Source organism: Brachyhypopomus gauderio, chromosome 8 (assembly GCF_052324685.1).
Source record: "Brachyhypopomus gauderio isolate BG-103 chromosome 8, BGAUD_0.2, whole genome shotgun sequence".
NCBI classification, from domain to species: domain Eukaryota; kingdom Metazoa; phylum Chordata; class Actinopteri; order Gymnotiformes; family Hypopomidae; genus Brachyhypopomus; species Brachyhypopomus gauderio.
This window is the reverse complement of record NC_135218.1, coordinates 12,416,858-12,431,421: the sequence shown is the minus strand read 5'-3', so window position 1 is coordinate 12,431,421 and position 14,564 is coordinate 12,416,858. Positions and strand designations below refer to the sequence as shown.

The 14,564-nt window shown below is 37.8% G+C and overlaps 3 protein-coding genes across 6 annotated transcripts in view; all 3 read right to left on the bottom strand.

Annotated features, from left to right (window-relative positions):
• Nucleotides 1-4,217: 4,217 nt before the first annotated feature.
• On the bottom strand, nt 4,218-7,659 carry arpc4 (actin related protein 2/3 complex, subunit 4). Its single transcript, XM_077014570.1, has 6 exons — nt 7,518-7,659; nt 6,529-6,647; nt 6,145-6,256; nt 5,910-6,005; nt 5,327-5,497; nt 4,218-5,078 (listed from the first exon to the last, which is right to left on the bottom strand). The coding sequence occupies exons 1-6, from the start codon at nt 7,518-7,520 to the stop codon at nt 5,073-5,075; spliced, it is 507 nt and encodes a 168-aa protein (XP_076870685.1). The 5' UTR covers nt 7,521-7,659; the 3' UTR covers nt 4,218-5,072.
• Nucleotides 7,660-9,037: 1,378 nt separating this feature from the next.
• h1-10 (H1.10 linker histone) lies at nt 9,038-10,071 on the bottom strand. Its single transcript, XM_077014569.1, has one exon. It carries the CDS (start codon nt 9,994-9,996, stop codon nt 9,388-9,390), a length of 609 nt encoding a protein of 202 aa, XP_076870684.1. The 5' UTR covers nt 9,997-10,071; the 3' UTR covers nt 9,038-9,387.
• A 1,287-nt stretch (nt 10,072-11,358) lies between these two features.
• LOC143521544 (ras-related protein rab7-like) overlaps nt 11,359-14,564 on the bottom strand; it is a 4,292-nt gene continuing 1,086 nt past the window's right edge. For all 4 annotated transcript variants that reach the window (XM_077014502.1, XM_077014500.1, XM_077014499.1 and 1 more), the window contains 3 exons: nt 14,086-14,304; nt 12,490-12,618; nt 11,359-12,364 (listed from right to left, as the gene is read on the bottom strand). In XM_077014502.1, coding sequence (XP_076870617.1) covers nt 12,272-12,364; nt 12,490-12,618; nt 14,086-14,304 — 441 coding nt within the window. In that variant the 3' untranslated portion in view covers nt 11,359-12,271. The remainder of the gene's footprint in view (nt 12,365-12,489; nt 12,619-14,085; nt 14,305-14,564) is intronic.

Sequence of the window (14,564 nt, the reverse complement as noted above, 5' to 3'; positions counted from 1 at the left end):
AGCAGCATCTTATGACCATACCAGTGTTTTATTTTTGTCCTATGATAAATCCAAGCCATCTTCAGAGCACTGAGCTGTTGTTTCTATACACACTACCTGAGCCATAGTGCATACAATCTATTCCTCCCAATTATAAAGAGCCATTTCTGTAATTAAATCAGTCAAAAAAGCAGCAGTGTTCCAGTGTACTTAAAAGTAACAAATGTCTTATTTCATCCTTTACATTTTGACCATAAATAAAGTATGAAACAGGGACAAGGTCACTGAATGGCCACAGGTAATCCTCCTCTGCCACTATAAAGCTCCCAGCTTGATGAAGATGGTACCAAAGGTCACCAGTATAGAGTTGCAAGGGTCATACAAGTTTAACATGTCATAAAAAAATATAATTGGTATGGCTTCATTCCACAACCTTTAAGAAATGATCAGAGCTGCCAAAGGATTACACCATGGCGCAATAAAAACCTCTGAGGGTCCTCAGGCTTCTCTTGGGACTAAAGCTGCCCCAAAGGCTGAGATGTCAACAAGCCGGCCACGAACTCCCTTGGTGATACTGGGATTCCAGTGTACTGGAACAGTTGTCAGTTCAGCAAACAGAACAAATCTGTTCAATAAGCATAAACATTGATGTTATAGGATGTCCAAAGATTCTAAATGTTTTTGGCTTCAAACATGTCATGCAAATTTAAGCGTCCATTGTCAGCCAGTAGGTCTTTCCACAGGAAATGTGATCCAATACTGGCTATGATGGGAAAGCCTAAGAAATTCTAAAGCAGTTACTCTTGAGATATAACAGGCTTGTGCAAAGAATAAAAATGTGATATTTGATAGCCTACTCATACCAGCATATTCTTATTTGGGCAAAATACAAATATAGCCCTCTGTGCATCTTCATCTGCCAAATGTCAGCATGCCTTAGAGGCTTAATTGTGTTAATGGAGCTTTGATGTCCATCTGCATTACATTTCAAAAACAAACATAATGTCTGTCATACGCCAGCAAGTGTGCGACGATGAAGACTACTGCATGTTTCAGGGTGTCGTAAGTATAGCTGCAGGCCTTTTACAGCAGAACCAGTAATAGTGCTTTCATTTTTGTATTGAAATAGTTTTGACTTTTTGAAAAAAATAAGACTTTCTGACCTGAAAAAAACATGTTTCATATGTTACAGAGTTGTGAATTAAAGGAGGTTTTTTGGTAACCACTCTTGGAAGCTTCAAAACACATTTTTTATTTTAGTGTTTGTGTGTTTTGTGGCATACATGTCTTTTTTTTAAATAACTATATTTCTTTTACAAATATGATGTTATTTTTGTTAGCTTTGTGATTTGCAGAATTAAAGAAAATTGAAGAGAGAATATTCCAAAGTAACACATAACCAAATGCGCAAACACAAAAATGCTATTAAACTCCAAGTCATTACAGAAGTGTGTTAAGTACTGTAATATCACATCCAAAAAATAAACATCCCTATGAATTTGGGAACTCAAGCTTAGATTGTGCTGTGCTGTTGTTGGAACCAGAAGAAGAGTTAGACACCATCAAAGTGGATATTACTACAAATGTAAACATCTGAAAGATAAGCAGATGACTGTTAATCATTCACAGAGAGAGGCAAGAATTTTCGTGTGCCATCTGCATATCAGTTATAGGAAATTTTGTTGTGTCGTGGAAATCTGATATTTAGCCTAATGAGTGAATGAAAGTGCACACAATTGGTTCCTGGGTGACTACACATTCTACAGCTCTCCTATCTGATTCATAGCTACTGATTCTGGCAAAGTAACAACAGTAATACTACCATTAGAATGTAGAAGCCCTAATAGAAGACATGATTATAAGCACTTTATTCCATATATATTTCATATATCTGTCATGCCCCATATCCTTGTGTGAGATATTAACTTGTTTTGAGAGTTTATACTTATTTTTTGCCAACAATAAGTTTCACATTCACAATGTTCTTATATCTAACTATTTTATATCTAACATTTTATATCTAACTTCATTCACTTTATTTATCACTGTTTCCTCTTTGTCTCTCTGGGTGTCTAGACATACATTTCTGTAAAATTTCAGTTTTGTGAAAATGTCTATTAAAAAAAATTGCATATAAAATATTATTTAACTGAACCTAATTGAACTGCTAGCAATTTATATTATGTTCTTTATATTAAAGTGCTTCAAACTACAACATCTATTGAAGTCTGAAGAAAAAAGGTAAACAAACAAGGCATTTCCAAGAATATCTATTCATTCTCCCTTGGGAAAACCTTTGCTTGAGCTATTAAGTTTAGAGCTGAGTTCAATTAATGTGTTCGTGTGACTTAAGACCTGTGACTGGTTAACACCTGCTGATGTCTTTTGACACCGGGACTGGCTCCAGTGTTGGATTGAGAAGAGATATGTATTAATGGTTCTGTTTCCCCCTGTGTACTGTGAGGCACTGAGACTTAATGACATCTGGATTAGAAAGTATGGCTAATCTGTGGGGTGGGGACTGGGACAAGGCTCAGGGGGCTATAATACACAAAATAAGAAATCCATATGTAATAACAGAGGGGCCTGGGTCTTTAAAAGCTCATATTACAGTCATAATAGGTAATAAGTGTTGGGCCAAAAATTGTTTGGAGGCCAAGATTGGCCTGTGCACAACAGTTCAGGGAGTAAAGGCACTTCAACGCACTTTAAAAGGGCACATCTTCTACATCTGATATTGTAAAACAAGACTTGACTCTAGAGATCTGAGCTGAAAAAAGCTGCCTCTAAACACCACATCGATTTTATAAGAACTTAAAGTCAATAATAATTTTTAAGGATACTGTCACCCATGAAAGAGGCAGTAGTATAGTGTAGGGCCCCCATACTCAAACAGCGGCCCGCGGGCCTATCTATTTCTGGCCCGCGAGCTGTTTTGAAAAGTGTTTTTTTTTTAGGAATCTTTTTTATTCAATCGCGCACCGCGATCTCAAGACGATGCCGGGGATTGCCTTTATGGCAACAACAAACAGGTAGCAGACGCCCAAATGCGTTCACCCCCCGTCGACAGTTTACGTTCACTAGCACCCCCCCCATAACCGGCCCCGTCAGTGATTGAAAAAATAAAATGTGGCCCGTCATCATTTCTATTTGAGTACCCCTGGTGTAGGGTATTGTAGGAAGGTGGGATGTGCAGTATGGCAGCTATGCTGTGGAGCTGGGCTCTTTGGTCTGGTTGCCACACATTTATCATGTACCTGGACAACTGTACATTTTCTTCCTTTAAACTATTTTTACCCAATGACTTAAATATGGTTTCTTCACAGCAGCGGACCTTGCAAGAGATACCAAGATACCACTTGCCGTTGTTCTTAAATTGTATGTCTGTTTATGGTTATTTGTGCTTCTTGGCAAATGTCTAACTTGCAAACCACTAGGTAATGACATTGACTCCTGTAGTTTAGTAGTAGTCTGACTCAATGGTATCTTGAATTCTGGCCTATCCATACTATTTCCTAGGATGAATTCTGTGATCGGATGCAAAGCACTTTGTAAGTCGCTTTGGATAAGAGCATCTGCTAAATGCCGTAAATGTAAATGTGGTTACACTTGGATTTCACTTGGGAAGGAAATACTATACAACTACGCAAAGATCTTTGCACATTGATTAAATCGGTCCTCATAATATGTGACTGGTGATTTTTGTAGATCACAGTATGGTCTTATTAGGACTGGATAGCCACATGTTCAACTGTCCACTCAAAATGTACAGGAAGGTTTTGGAGAATAGAGCTTATCAGAACACTAGTTTACATGGCCACAGCAAAGTTGCCAGACACCGAGGTACCTGATATTCTGCTGATGGGAGTTATGTGAATATCCGGTGTTTGATATGCATACTACAATGTGTCAATGTGTTATTATTGTTGATATTTATATTACACACATTCATATTAAAAGCCGCTTATCATTTCTCACAGTCATTAGTTCTAAGTGAATTTAAACAATGACCATACACAGCCGGCATTACATCTTTCCCTGGAGCTTACAGTCTTCATACAGTGAAATTTTGACCTGTCAAAATTATGTGGACAGGCAGCCTGTGGTCTTTTTGGAATTTTAGGTCATTAACTTTGTATCACTAATCCAAAAAAGAAAAATGCTTAAATGACATTTGAAGGGCAAAGTTTGGAAAGAAAAGTCACAAAGATTAAACTCAGAAAACACAGAAGACATAATGGATGAAACCAATAAAGGAATTTATTATAACTCATAATTCTATGTCAACACTAACGTCTGTGCGATCCATGTGTGTCAGGACTTCATGAACTGCATCAAAACTAAAAAAATGAAAATGTCTTTATGCATACATATATTTTTTTTTTTTTAAACAGTTTACATTATTGGAACTTCAATTGAAAATTTCCTTCACGCTCATAAACGTTGATAGGCCTTTTTCTGTGAACCTCCCCCCCAAATAAAAATAACTGGGGTTTGTTCAGAGGCAAGAGAAAAGAATGATGGACCTATGCATATTCAGCATGTATGAATGTATCAATATTAATGAGCATGGTTTAAAATTTAGGAAAATTCAAATATAGCAATGTTGTGAGCACAACAATGGATAGAGACCAATGCACTGCAGGAGTTAGGAGATGTTATGCAGAGTAGCACAAAATGCAAATGTTAAATATTTCTAACAGAAAAGAGTGTAGGGTGGAATAAACTAGAAGAGGCTTTGAAGCAAGTTGGCACAAGAGAATTAATTGGAAAATTTTTTTTAAGTAGAGTCAGAGTTGAACAGCAGAGAGAGAAATACAAAGTCTAATTGCTGTTATTGAATTCCATTAGTGCTCCTGTATTACATCACTGCAATACTGTGAATTCAGTCCTGTGGTAGAGGGCATACACCCTCTTTCCAGTTGGTCCCCCAATTGGTGGCGCTCTATGCTGATTGGCTGTTCACACCACATTTCCTCCTGTTTACTCTCTGAAGCTCCACCCTCTCTTTGGGCCCAAATCTTCTACCCATGTTTCTGTTGATCGTGGTGAAGTGAGTATTGGCTGTTTGCTCAAGGAATTTGGGCACTTCCTTAAAACTGATTTGAAAAGAGGAAATTGAGGTATTGTTAGTCCATTCCAGTATAAATGCAACACACACCGGGTTGTGTAACATCAACCGAGAGCCAGCACTGTTATTAACGAATGCAACTTTGTGTTCGGTCATTTAAAAAAAACCAAAAAAAGACAAAACAAAATAAAAATAGCAAAATCGCCTGTGCTTTTACCATGAGATGTAGTGAAAGGGTATTTTGCGTGTTTGTGGTGGAGCACCAATAAGACTCACGTTTTTGAGGAACTCTTCAGCCACTATTCTGGCCCTCGCGTTAACTGACAGTTTCATTTCGCTGATTTCCTTATCAATCTCCTCCATAAAATGGATGACGAAATCAACCAACTTGTGCTTATACATCTGCTCCGTGTGGACGTTAGTAATGAGGAAGCTGATGTCATAGCCCTGAAGAGAGAAAGGGGAGCAGCAACAGGAGCATGGGTGCACGGTCATTAAAACATGTGGCATTATAATCTCCCTTTGATTTTGAGGTTCCACAGTGTTCCTTATGGTTTCATGTTATTTTGACAATGCAGATGATGTCATTCCAAACGTCTGCTATAGCTACACTTGGTCATAGTTTTCATAGCTTTTCATTCTTTTTTTTGTTCTTATTCCTTTGCAAATATTTTAGGTTCCCTAACATAAAACCTTTATGAAAAAATGCAAAAAACATAAGGACTTTGTAAGAAACTAACCACTGACCAAGGAGATAAAGAATAACAAATTTCCACTCTTTAACAGACTTTAACTTGGCATTACTTCTAACTGCTACTTCCCGTTTTTCCACCCTCCTCATCCTTCAAACATCTCTCACCTCCACAGGTTTTCGTCGCAGAATAAAAAAGCTCTCTGCTCTCATCATCATGAAGCGCATGAACTTGTGACACAGAATCTTCTCAATCTCATCGGCCTAGAGGGAATCAGTCAAGATTTAAAAGCTATAATGGCTAACCAAATCTTCAGTACTGCCGTTTCAAGTGTAAATGTGCAAAGCCGAAGAAACAAAGGCACAGAGAATATTAAGCAGAGGCGGGACGGCCTGACTATACCTGTTTCACTGCGATGCTGACACGCACAGAGTTGATAGAACCTTCTATGAGGACCTTCTCTTTATCATTCCTGCTAATCACAACAGGCTGGAGCAACAGTTCTTTACTGCTCCTGTTGAATCACACACATAAAGCTGCTGTAACTGTTATTCATGAGAAATTTCACACCACTAAACAGTTCAAGTGAGAACAATTACATAAACACCTCATATAATTCTAGAAATCTCCACTGTGTTTCTTTATATTACTAAAGTACAGTATGCTATCTCTTTATATAAGGAATTGGTTCTGGTAAGAGCACACATATATGACATGTAAAAAAAAAGCTAAATAGATTTAGAGTATGCATTTTTCAGGTTAAAATATGCACATAAATACACTTACCTGACTTCTACCTCAGGTTTGTTGTGGCGCTCAACCACCTGTGAGGAGAAGTTCTCCAGACAGAGAGCTGCCTGCAGCGTAGCACGTACTGCATTCAGGTATGGACGTAGAGTTGCCGTCTGCAGAGCCAGAGGGACATGAGTGGGAGAAGCCAGACAAAAGAAGCCTGTATGTGTATATATATATATATATACACATATACACACACATATATACGTTCTTGACTTGTGTGACGTACCGCTGTACGGTAATTTACAGAAGATGACTAAATTCACCTCCACCTCATTCACTTTACACAGGTCTGAACCTGTAAGGGAATTCTTGAAATACTCTACTCCACAGTCCTTCTAAACCCTCACACAATACTATTTAGCAGTACCTTTAGTTACTGGGTGCATCAAATATTAAGCCGTTATCTGAGTAGCAAGTAGAAATTCATTGTGAAATATTTCATGTTTATTGCAGCAAATCTGCCACATTTCAGAGTGAATGCTTACTGGTAGTTAATGTTAATAGTTAGTGTACTAGACTGGGCATCACACAAATATATGTCAAAATATGCAACCTATTCATTACAAGTGTGTGTAGGCTATGTGTGACTTTTTTTAAATACAATCTCTCTCCCTTACAAACGCGCCCGCGCGCGCGCGCACACACATACACACACACACACAAGCTAACAAAGTATAGACGTAGACAAATCAGACAAATGCAAACTAGCTAGCGTGTCTAGCCAACTAACTGTCAAACTATTATTATTACTGTCGAAGTAAACTCCGTGAAAATACTAGACAGCTAACCTACATTGGGTGGGGATGTATTAGCAAGATTGATAGCTTGCTAGTAACATTTCTATTGGATAAACGCGCCTTGGCGCTTCCAAACAATAAACCGAGCTTAGCGAATGCCGTTACAATATAAATGCAAAAAATAATAATATATACATATATTATTCTTTGCATCTTTTTTGGAAGTGTTGACTCTCTTACCATTTCTCTGTGTGCAGCGTTTGGGTGAGAAGACGGAAATGCTAACTAGCTGATACATACATCGAGTGACTTCCGTGATCCTCGCCATTCTTTGGGTGATACGAGCCGCTGACGAGGAACCCGCCCACTTCCTGTTCCTGCTGCGAACCGCCAGAGGGCGCCAGAGTTCTCAATTAATGTGATGAATGGAGCTGAACTGCTGAAAACGAGAAATTAAAATAGCTTCTGGCCACTCAGCCAGATTTTCCTTTAATGTTGGGAAGTAAACGCTTGTATTACACTAAATATATAAAGTAATACCTACTTTGCCTATTTAATTTTTACTACAGCAAACGGGTTTGGGGCAATAAGAAGCTAGCATATTTGCTTCTCCAGCGTCAGCTCACCACTCGGTACCTGAAATGCTAGCGTCCTACTGCCCAAAACCCCGCTTGCTGTAGAGAAAATGCAAAGTACAGGTTTTCTTTGATATATTGGTGTAATACATCTACTTTCCAAAATTAAAGGATAATATTTAACAAGTAATGGGAACGTATTTTAATTTTTCGTCACGGGCGCATTACATAGTGAAATACATAGTGGTGATTCTCCTTTCTAGAAATTCTCTGGTGATACCATCTAGCATAGTGTAGTGGGGTGGTGTCTTAGAAAACAGAAAGGTTAATTAATGAAAGAAGCACTAAATTCTTTATCGCAACACACTCATGTGAAATCAAACTACTTCAAATATATTTTAAGCATTTACATACTGAAATATAACCGTAGCTTAAATCAATAAATAAGTATAACACAGAAAACCCGGAAATAAAACAAGAACCGAAAAGGTTGTATTTTTAAAGGATATAAATAGGACATAACAAACCCCAAAAGGCAAATTTCCAGGTGTAAGCTGAAAAAAATCTGAAACTCTCGAAAAAAGAGAAAATAAATAAATATATTTCAAAACGTTGTGTGACAAGTATTTATTTGCATAGTTTATTTATGGAAATTTTGAACATAGTTTATTAGTTACATTTTTTAAATATTAATTTATTTCATATCCCCACATTTGAATAGGCCCATTTGCTAAAAAAATGATTAAACAGAATTAAAATCTATATAGAAAAGTACTTGTGTATATAATAAAAATGTGACATGTGCAGCTACCTAACAGTAATGTGGCAATTAGTTTTGGTTAAACATTTAGAATATTGTAGTATACTGCTGTTATTAAACCAATAAGATTTTAGACTAGACATTTTTGAAGGTTAAAACTCTACATGAGTAGATGGTAAGGTTCTAAGTTACTATCCTGAGAAACGTAGAGGAAAGGGGGAAAACTTAAATTAGTCATAAATAGTCTTTACATCTAGTTTGGCACAGTATTTAAAATAGGACAGAAGCCAGATGTCTACATCAAACCTGATATATGTCATGAATATGTCAAATCAACACCTGAATACCTAAAGGAGTTAGATAAGTAACTTTAACAGCACAGCTTTTGAGATTCGAAATATGACTGAGAAAATATTGCATACAAAAACATTTTCATTTATACTTTTATTGTGAAGCAAGTATGCTTTTATTTTGCCATAAGCATGTCAACAGAATGGCGGTAAAGGTAGACAAAACTAAACAGTATACAAAACATCAACTGGAACCCAAGAGCAAAATGTTAGCGTGTATTGGTTATTTAAACTTGGATATAACAGGAAAACAAATAGCTAGGCTTAGATCGAAAAAAGCCAACACATTTTGATAAATTAACTCTAGGCTATATAACATCTCTATTTACATCGTATATTAAAGGATTATCGTAGAAGGGAAACGAACAAGCGTTACTGTACAGTATTTAGTCTGCAGCATTTATGAAAAACAGGCTTTAAGAGTCTTAAACAGTCTTTTTTGTCGGCTTAGATTTCTTAGTCTTGCTTGGCTTCTTCGCAACGGCTTTTGGCTTTTTGGCTGCCTTCTTCGGCTTGGCAATTTTCTTAGTGGCAGGTGTCGCTGACTTTGCTTTCTTTGTGCTCTTCACGCTTTTCTTTTTCTCCACAGTCTTTTTGGCTGGCTTTTTGGCCGGTGTCGCAGTCTTGGTTGGCTTTGCGGGACTCTTTTTCTTCGTCTTAGTCTCGAATTTCTTCTTGTTCAGTTTGAATGAGCCGTTGGCGCCGAGCCCCTTCACCTGGACGAGCGTGTCGTTCAAAAGCAGCGCCCGGATGGAGTACCGCAAGTACATCCGACCGTTCTGCTGATCAAACCAGCTAACTTTCTTTGCCTCGTTATATATTTTAAAAAGGGACGATCCATTTTTATCCCCCAAGGTCCGGATAGCTTCAATTACCAGCTTGCTGTATTTTCCAGGGCCCTTGCTCTTCTTTTTCTTCTTTTTCGCTGGCGAGGCCGTCTTTGCTGCTGGTTTGGCTTTACTGGTGGGAGCCCTTTTCCTTTTGGCCGCCGCTGTGTCGGAGGCTGGTACCGTCTCCTCGACCTGAGCAGACATGGTTGAGCAGTGCGTTAACGAGATGCTGTGGTTGTCTCAGCTCCGGTGGCGCTCGCGTCTACCAGACGTTGTTGTGCTTCGAATTTAACATCGACACGCGGACGTGATTGAGAACAACAACACGGGGGACTGAGGCATTTCTGGAGTTGTGTTTTTTGAGCGTAGTTTGAGCTTTGTTATTTCATGAAATAAGAGTCTATAACGACCTAATATAAACGATGTGGGAAGTACAACCGATGTTGTCTAAGTTTCTGCACAAAAATGTTCATGTGCACACGAAATTCTGTAAAATACAGCCAAACAAAAGATCACACCCCTCGCGTACAATGCGGCGACGGGTGGGGGCACCTACTTTTAGCGAGAAAATATATTAACCTAGGTACAAAGACACTATGTATTCAAAATCAGATTAAAACTGAAGGTGTAAATAACCTGAAACTGTGCTGTGTTTTATGGTTTTATCAAAGAACTAAGAGATATATTTATTTTAATTTCCCTAAACTAACACATAAAACGCCCTCGCGTGGCGGTATGTTGGCAAACTTTCTTTTTAGGTTCTGAGAGGTAGTCCAGAAAGCGAGCCTAACAAACCCAGATCTGTTAAATGGAGATTCGAGGAAACTGAGGTTTTTCCGTTCCAAAAACAGAACTCACAAAAATCATTGATTACAGCAGCGTACTCTGAGAAGCCATTTTCCTATGTGTCGGTTTAGGGGACATAAACCAAACCAAAGTAAATCGTCAGAGCACCGCGAACTTTCCTAGATTATTCAACTGATACCATGCATATTTCATATGATAGATTACAAGCAGTGATTACACTTCGTTAAACATTCCAAAGACGTTTATCAGTAATCCAGTTCGTATAGCTACCGTTTTGAAAGTTAATCATTGTTGAATTTACGCTATTACGCCACCATTTATTTTCTTCCAGTAAGTTTTATTTCACAATATTCTTGCTTTTTTACACTATCAATCATATTTAATAATTGTTAGAAATATAAGTAACAATAGCAAATATACTAGGTCATCAATAGCTTAATAATTATTGGTTATATGATTATTCCTTGTAGGATACAACTAATTTGCCCAAGGCATTTTACTTCGTGTCACTGTCTTATAATCACATGATCTCCCCTCCCATGTGATTAATTCAAATTGTTTCCTTCTTGGAGGGAGGCTACCCTGCTTAATGTGTCTTACGATGCATACCCTGCTACAATCTCACCCACTGCAGGACTAGAACAGGACCGAGAAGAAAATATACAACAGGCCATGTTCCATTGCCTGAGTGGACTCTGGGTGGTCATGTACGATATTTTGTATTCATACATATATGAATCATATATGACCCCATATATCTCACTTTTAAAGTTTATTTAAAGGTCCAATTTAATCCAGATTTTCAATGAAAAATTCAAGAGATTATCACATTTGGATGTTTGTCCATAAAATAATTTAATTATTTTAATCTGCAAAACATTTTGGCTTCTGTAAATAAAGAGGACATTAACATGATTAATATATACTCTCCTGGGTAAGTGGAACTCCACAAGAAGACAAAGACGTGTCAATTCATCAGTGTCTTAAATATCTGCATCTAATAACAATCCAAAAACTAAATATACAGGCTACATTGTTAAGAGAGTAACAATTATATAATAATCTGTAAGATTTATCTTTAAATGGTTGATTGATAGACAACTGTTTATTTAGGTGACAACAAATCAGGATGCTTCATGGACGATTGATGGACGATTTTAACTCCCTGTCTACCTTGTGATCAACTGCCATTTCCTCAGAAAATACTGAGTGCACCCTTAAACACAATTAGGTGAATACATCTTAAATGTAGCAATCCCTATAACAAAGTAGATAAATCTCAACAAACCTTAACAACAAAGTAATCTCTAACATTTAAGATACATGTAAGCCAATCAGTACATCATTGAGTGCATTATTCTTAAGACTACAAGGTCGACTTTGCAAATTAAAATATAAAGCAACAAAACCTAACAGAAAAAGTGATTAATGAGAGAGAGTGGAGTGAAGTGTTGAGATAGGACAAACTTCCATTTTTTACCAGACAGGGAAGCTGTTTTCAACATGATCAAGTAGTATAGGTTGTATGTGGATATGGGTGTGTGTGTGTGTGTGTGTGTGTGTGTGTGTGTGTGTGTGTGCTTGGGTGTGTGTTGAAGAGAAGGTGTAAAAAATAGCGTGTGCAAATCTGTTTTCAGTAAACAGTGCATGTTAGTGTCTATGTAAACATGTCTCAGCAACTGCAGCTTTCTTCTGAGCTGGATCTTTCACTTCTGTCCAACTTAATCGGCTCGGGAAAATCATTATACAACTCCACTTCTGTTTCCTACAATGAGAGAAAAAGATTTATATACCATAAGAATACAATAATGAGTTAAACACATACTATAAGCATACATGGAAAGCTAGGTAAATATGTAATGTGAGGTAATAACACAGGGCTTTGATTACCTGTTTTAGGGCATTGCTTGCAATGGTTTTAAATGCCTGATCAACATTTATCGCCTCTTTTGCACTGGTCTCAAAGTATGGCATGTTGTTTTTACTCTGACACCAGGTCTGTGCTCGCTTTGTCGTCACCTGAAACATAGATGAGATCATTTAATTGCACACACACACACACACACACACACACACACACACACACACACACACACACACACACACACACACACACACACACAGATAAAAAATTCCATGCTCATTAAGGACAAAATGCTACAGCAAGAGATAGGTGAAGTTATACATGCATAAGTAACATTTCTGATCAAACACTCTTTCCTTGTGGTACTTTGCGGAGGAAATTAAATGTGTCCATGCAGCTTCAAATATTGCCATTTGTTTTACGTTGTTCACTCTCTTTTAATTTTGAGTTATTATGAAATGCTTTCCAGCTACTTAATTCTTGTTAGTCTTTTCCAAATATGTTGAAGTGAATCTGTAACAGGGCAGGGCCCCAACTTGTCTAACAAGTAACAATTGTGCAACACACTAATTAGATGATGACATTAACTAGAAGCTGAACAGCAATGTAGGCTGGTCATAATTTTCAATATTTAAAACAAGTAATTAGCTTGATATTATTTTGAGGGCTAGTTAACAGTTCATTTTTCATGTGTATAGTTTATACAATGCCATCCACATCTGTACAGCACTTCCTGTAAACATTTACATTTACATTTATGGCATTTGGCAGACGCCCTTATCCAGAGCGACTTACATTTTTCTTTTTTTTTTTTTATACATGTGAGCAATTGATGGTTAAGGGTCTTGCTCAGGGGCACCTCAGTCATGGCCTCAGGTCTGGGGATTGAACCCACGACCCTCCGGTCACAAGACCAGTTCCCTAACCACCAGGCCATGACTACCCAAACCAGAGCCATAAATCAGTAGTGTGGTAAAAGGAACACATTAATCAGATTTTAGCAATTTGGAGTTTAGGTCTAACTGTAGGAGAGAGATTGTGTGCAACTGACACGGAAATGGTGGGACTACCAAACATAACCATATAAATATTTGTGTTAAGGACATTCATAATGATGTCCCCCTTATGAGTATGATTTTTATCTATTGATCTGTTATGCCCTTGTTTTAAGGCATAGAATGATTAAACATTAGCTACTTAGCTACTCAACATGGATTCAAAGTATTCAATACTGCTGCTATTTACCAGTCTTTCATTAACAAAGTTTAGAATTTGGGCGCTTTAGATAAGCAATGATTTCCCCACACCACACTGACTTGGAAAGATTCAGAATGATCTTAGAATAGACTTACAATGATCTTAGTGTGGTCTTAGAAAGATCTTACCAACAACCAGGTGCCATGTTAGTCAATCTTGCCAACCTAACCAGCCAGGTGCCAAGTTAGCCATTCTATGTGATTGATAGCATCATGATAATGTCTTATCCTCTTAGTATTTTTCTGACTTAATTGTGGGGTGTGTCCTCGTCTAAAGGCCTTTTATCAAATCAACACTGATCAACAAATATTCACAAACCTCCACTTCTTTATTTTATTACGTGTTTGCATCGGACATTCACTCACCTGCCTGTTCTCCAGGTCAATCTTGTTGCCAAGCACCACAAAAGGGAAGCTGTCTGGATCGCGGGGACTAGCCTGAATCAGGAACTCATCTCGCCAGGAGTCAAGAGTTTTAAATGTAGTGGGAGCAGTAACATCAAATACCAGAACACAGCAGTCAGCTCCACGGTAGAAAGCCACCCCCAGGGATTGGAACCTTTCCTGTCCCGCTGTGTCCCAAACCTGACATAGAGTATGAAACAATAAAAAATAAATAAATCCTAGCATTGGTGTTGTCAGGAGAACAAGCTAAAGTAACATTTTCACCTTTCATCATAATACCCATTCAAGTGGATTGCTGATGGTGACATGGCTGATTGCAGAATATGGCATAACATTCGAGCAGAAATGGCTAATATGGTTACAGTAAGTGATACAGAAAGGAAGACCACTTTCACAGCCCACGAAACTCCATGAAACTTCAACTTCACTGTTACATTCCA

Coding starts and splice junctions, on each gene's coding strand:
- h1-10 (XM_077014569.1), bottom strand. CDS start 9,996: ATGTCTGCTCAGGTCGAGGAGACGGTACCAGCCTCCGACACAGCGGCG.
- arpc4 (XM_077014570.1), bottom strand. Junction 6,257..6,528: donor AAACCTGAGGTAGAAGTCAG/GTAAGTGTATTT, acceptor GTGATTCAACAG/GAGCAGTAAAGAACTGTTGC. Junction 6,006..6,144: donor TCAGCATCGCAGTGAAACAG/GTATAGTCAGGC, acceptor GATTCCCTCTAG/GCCGATGAGATTGAGAAGAT.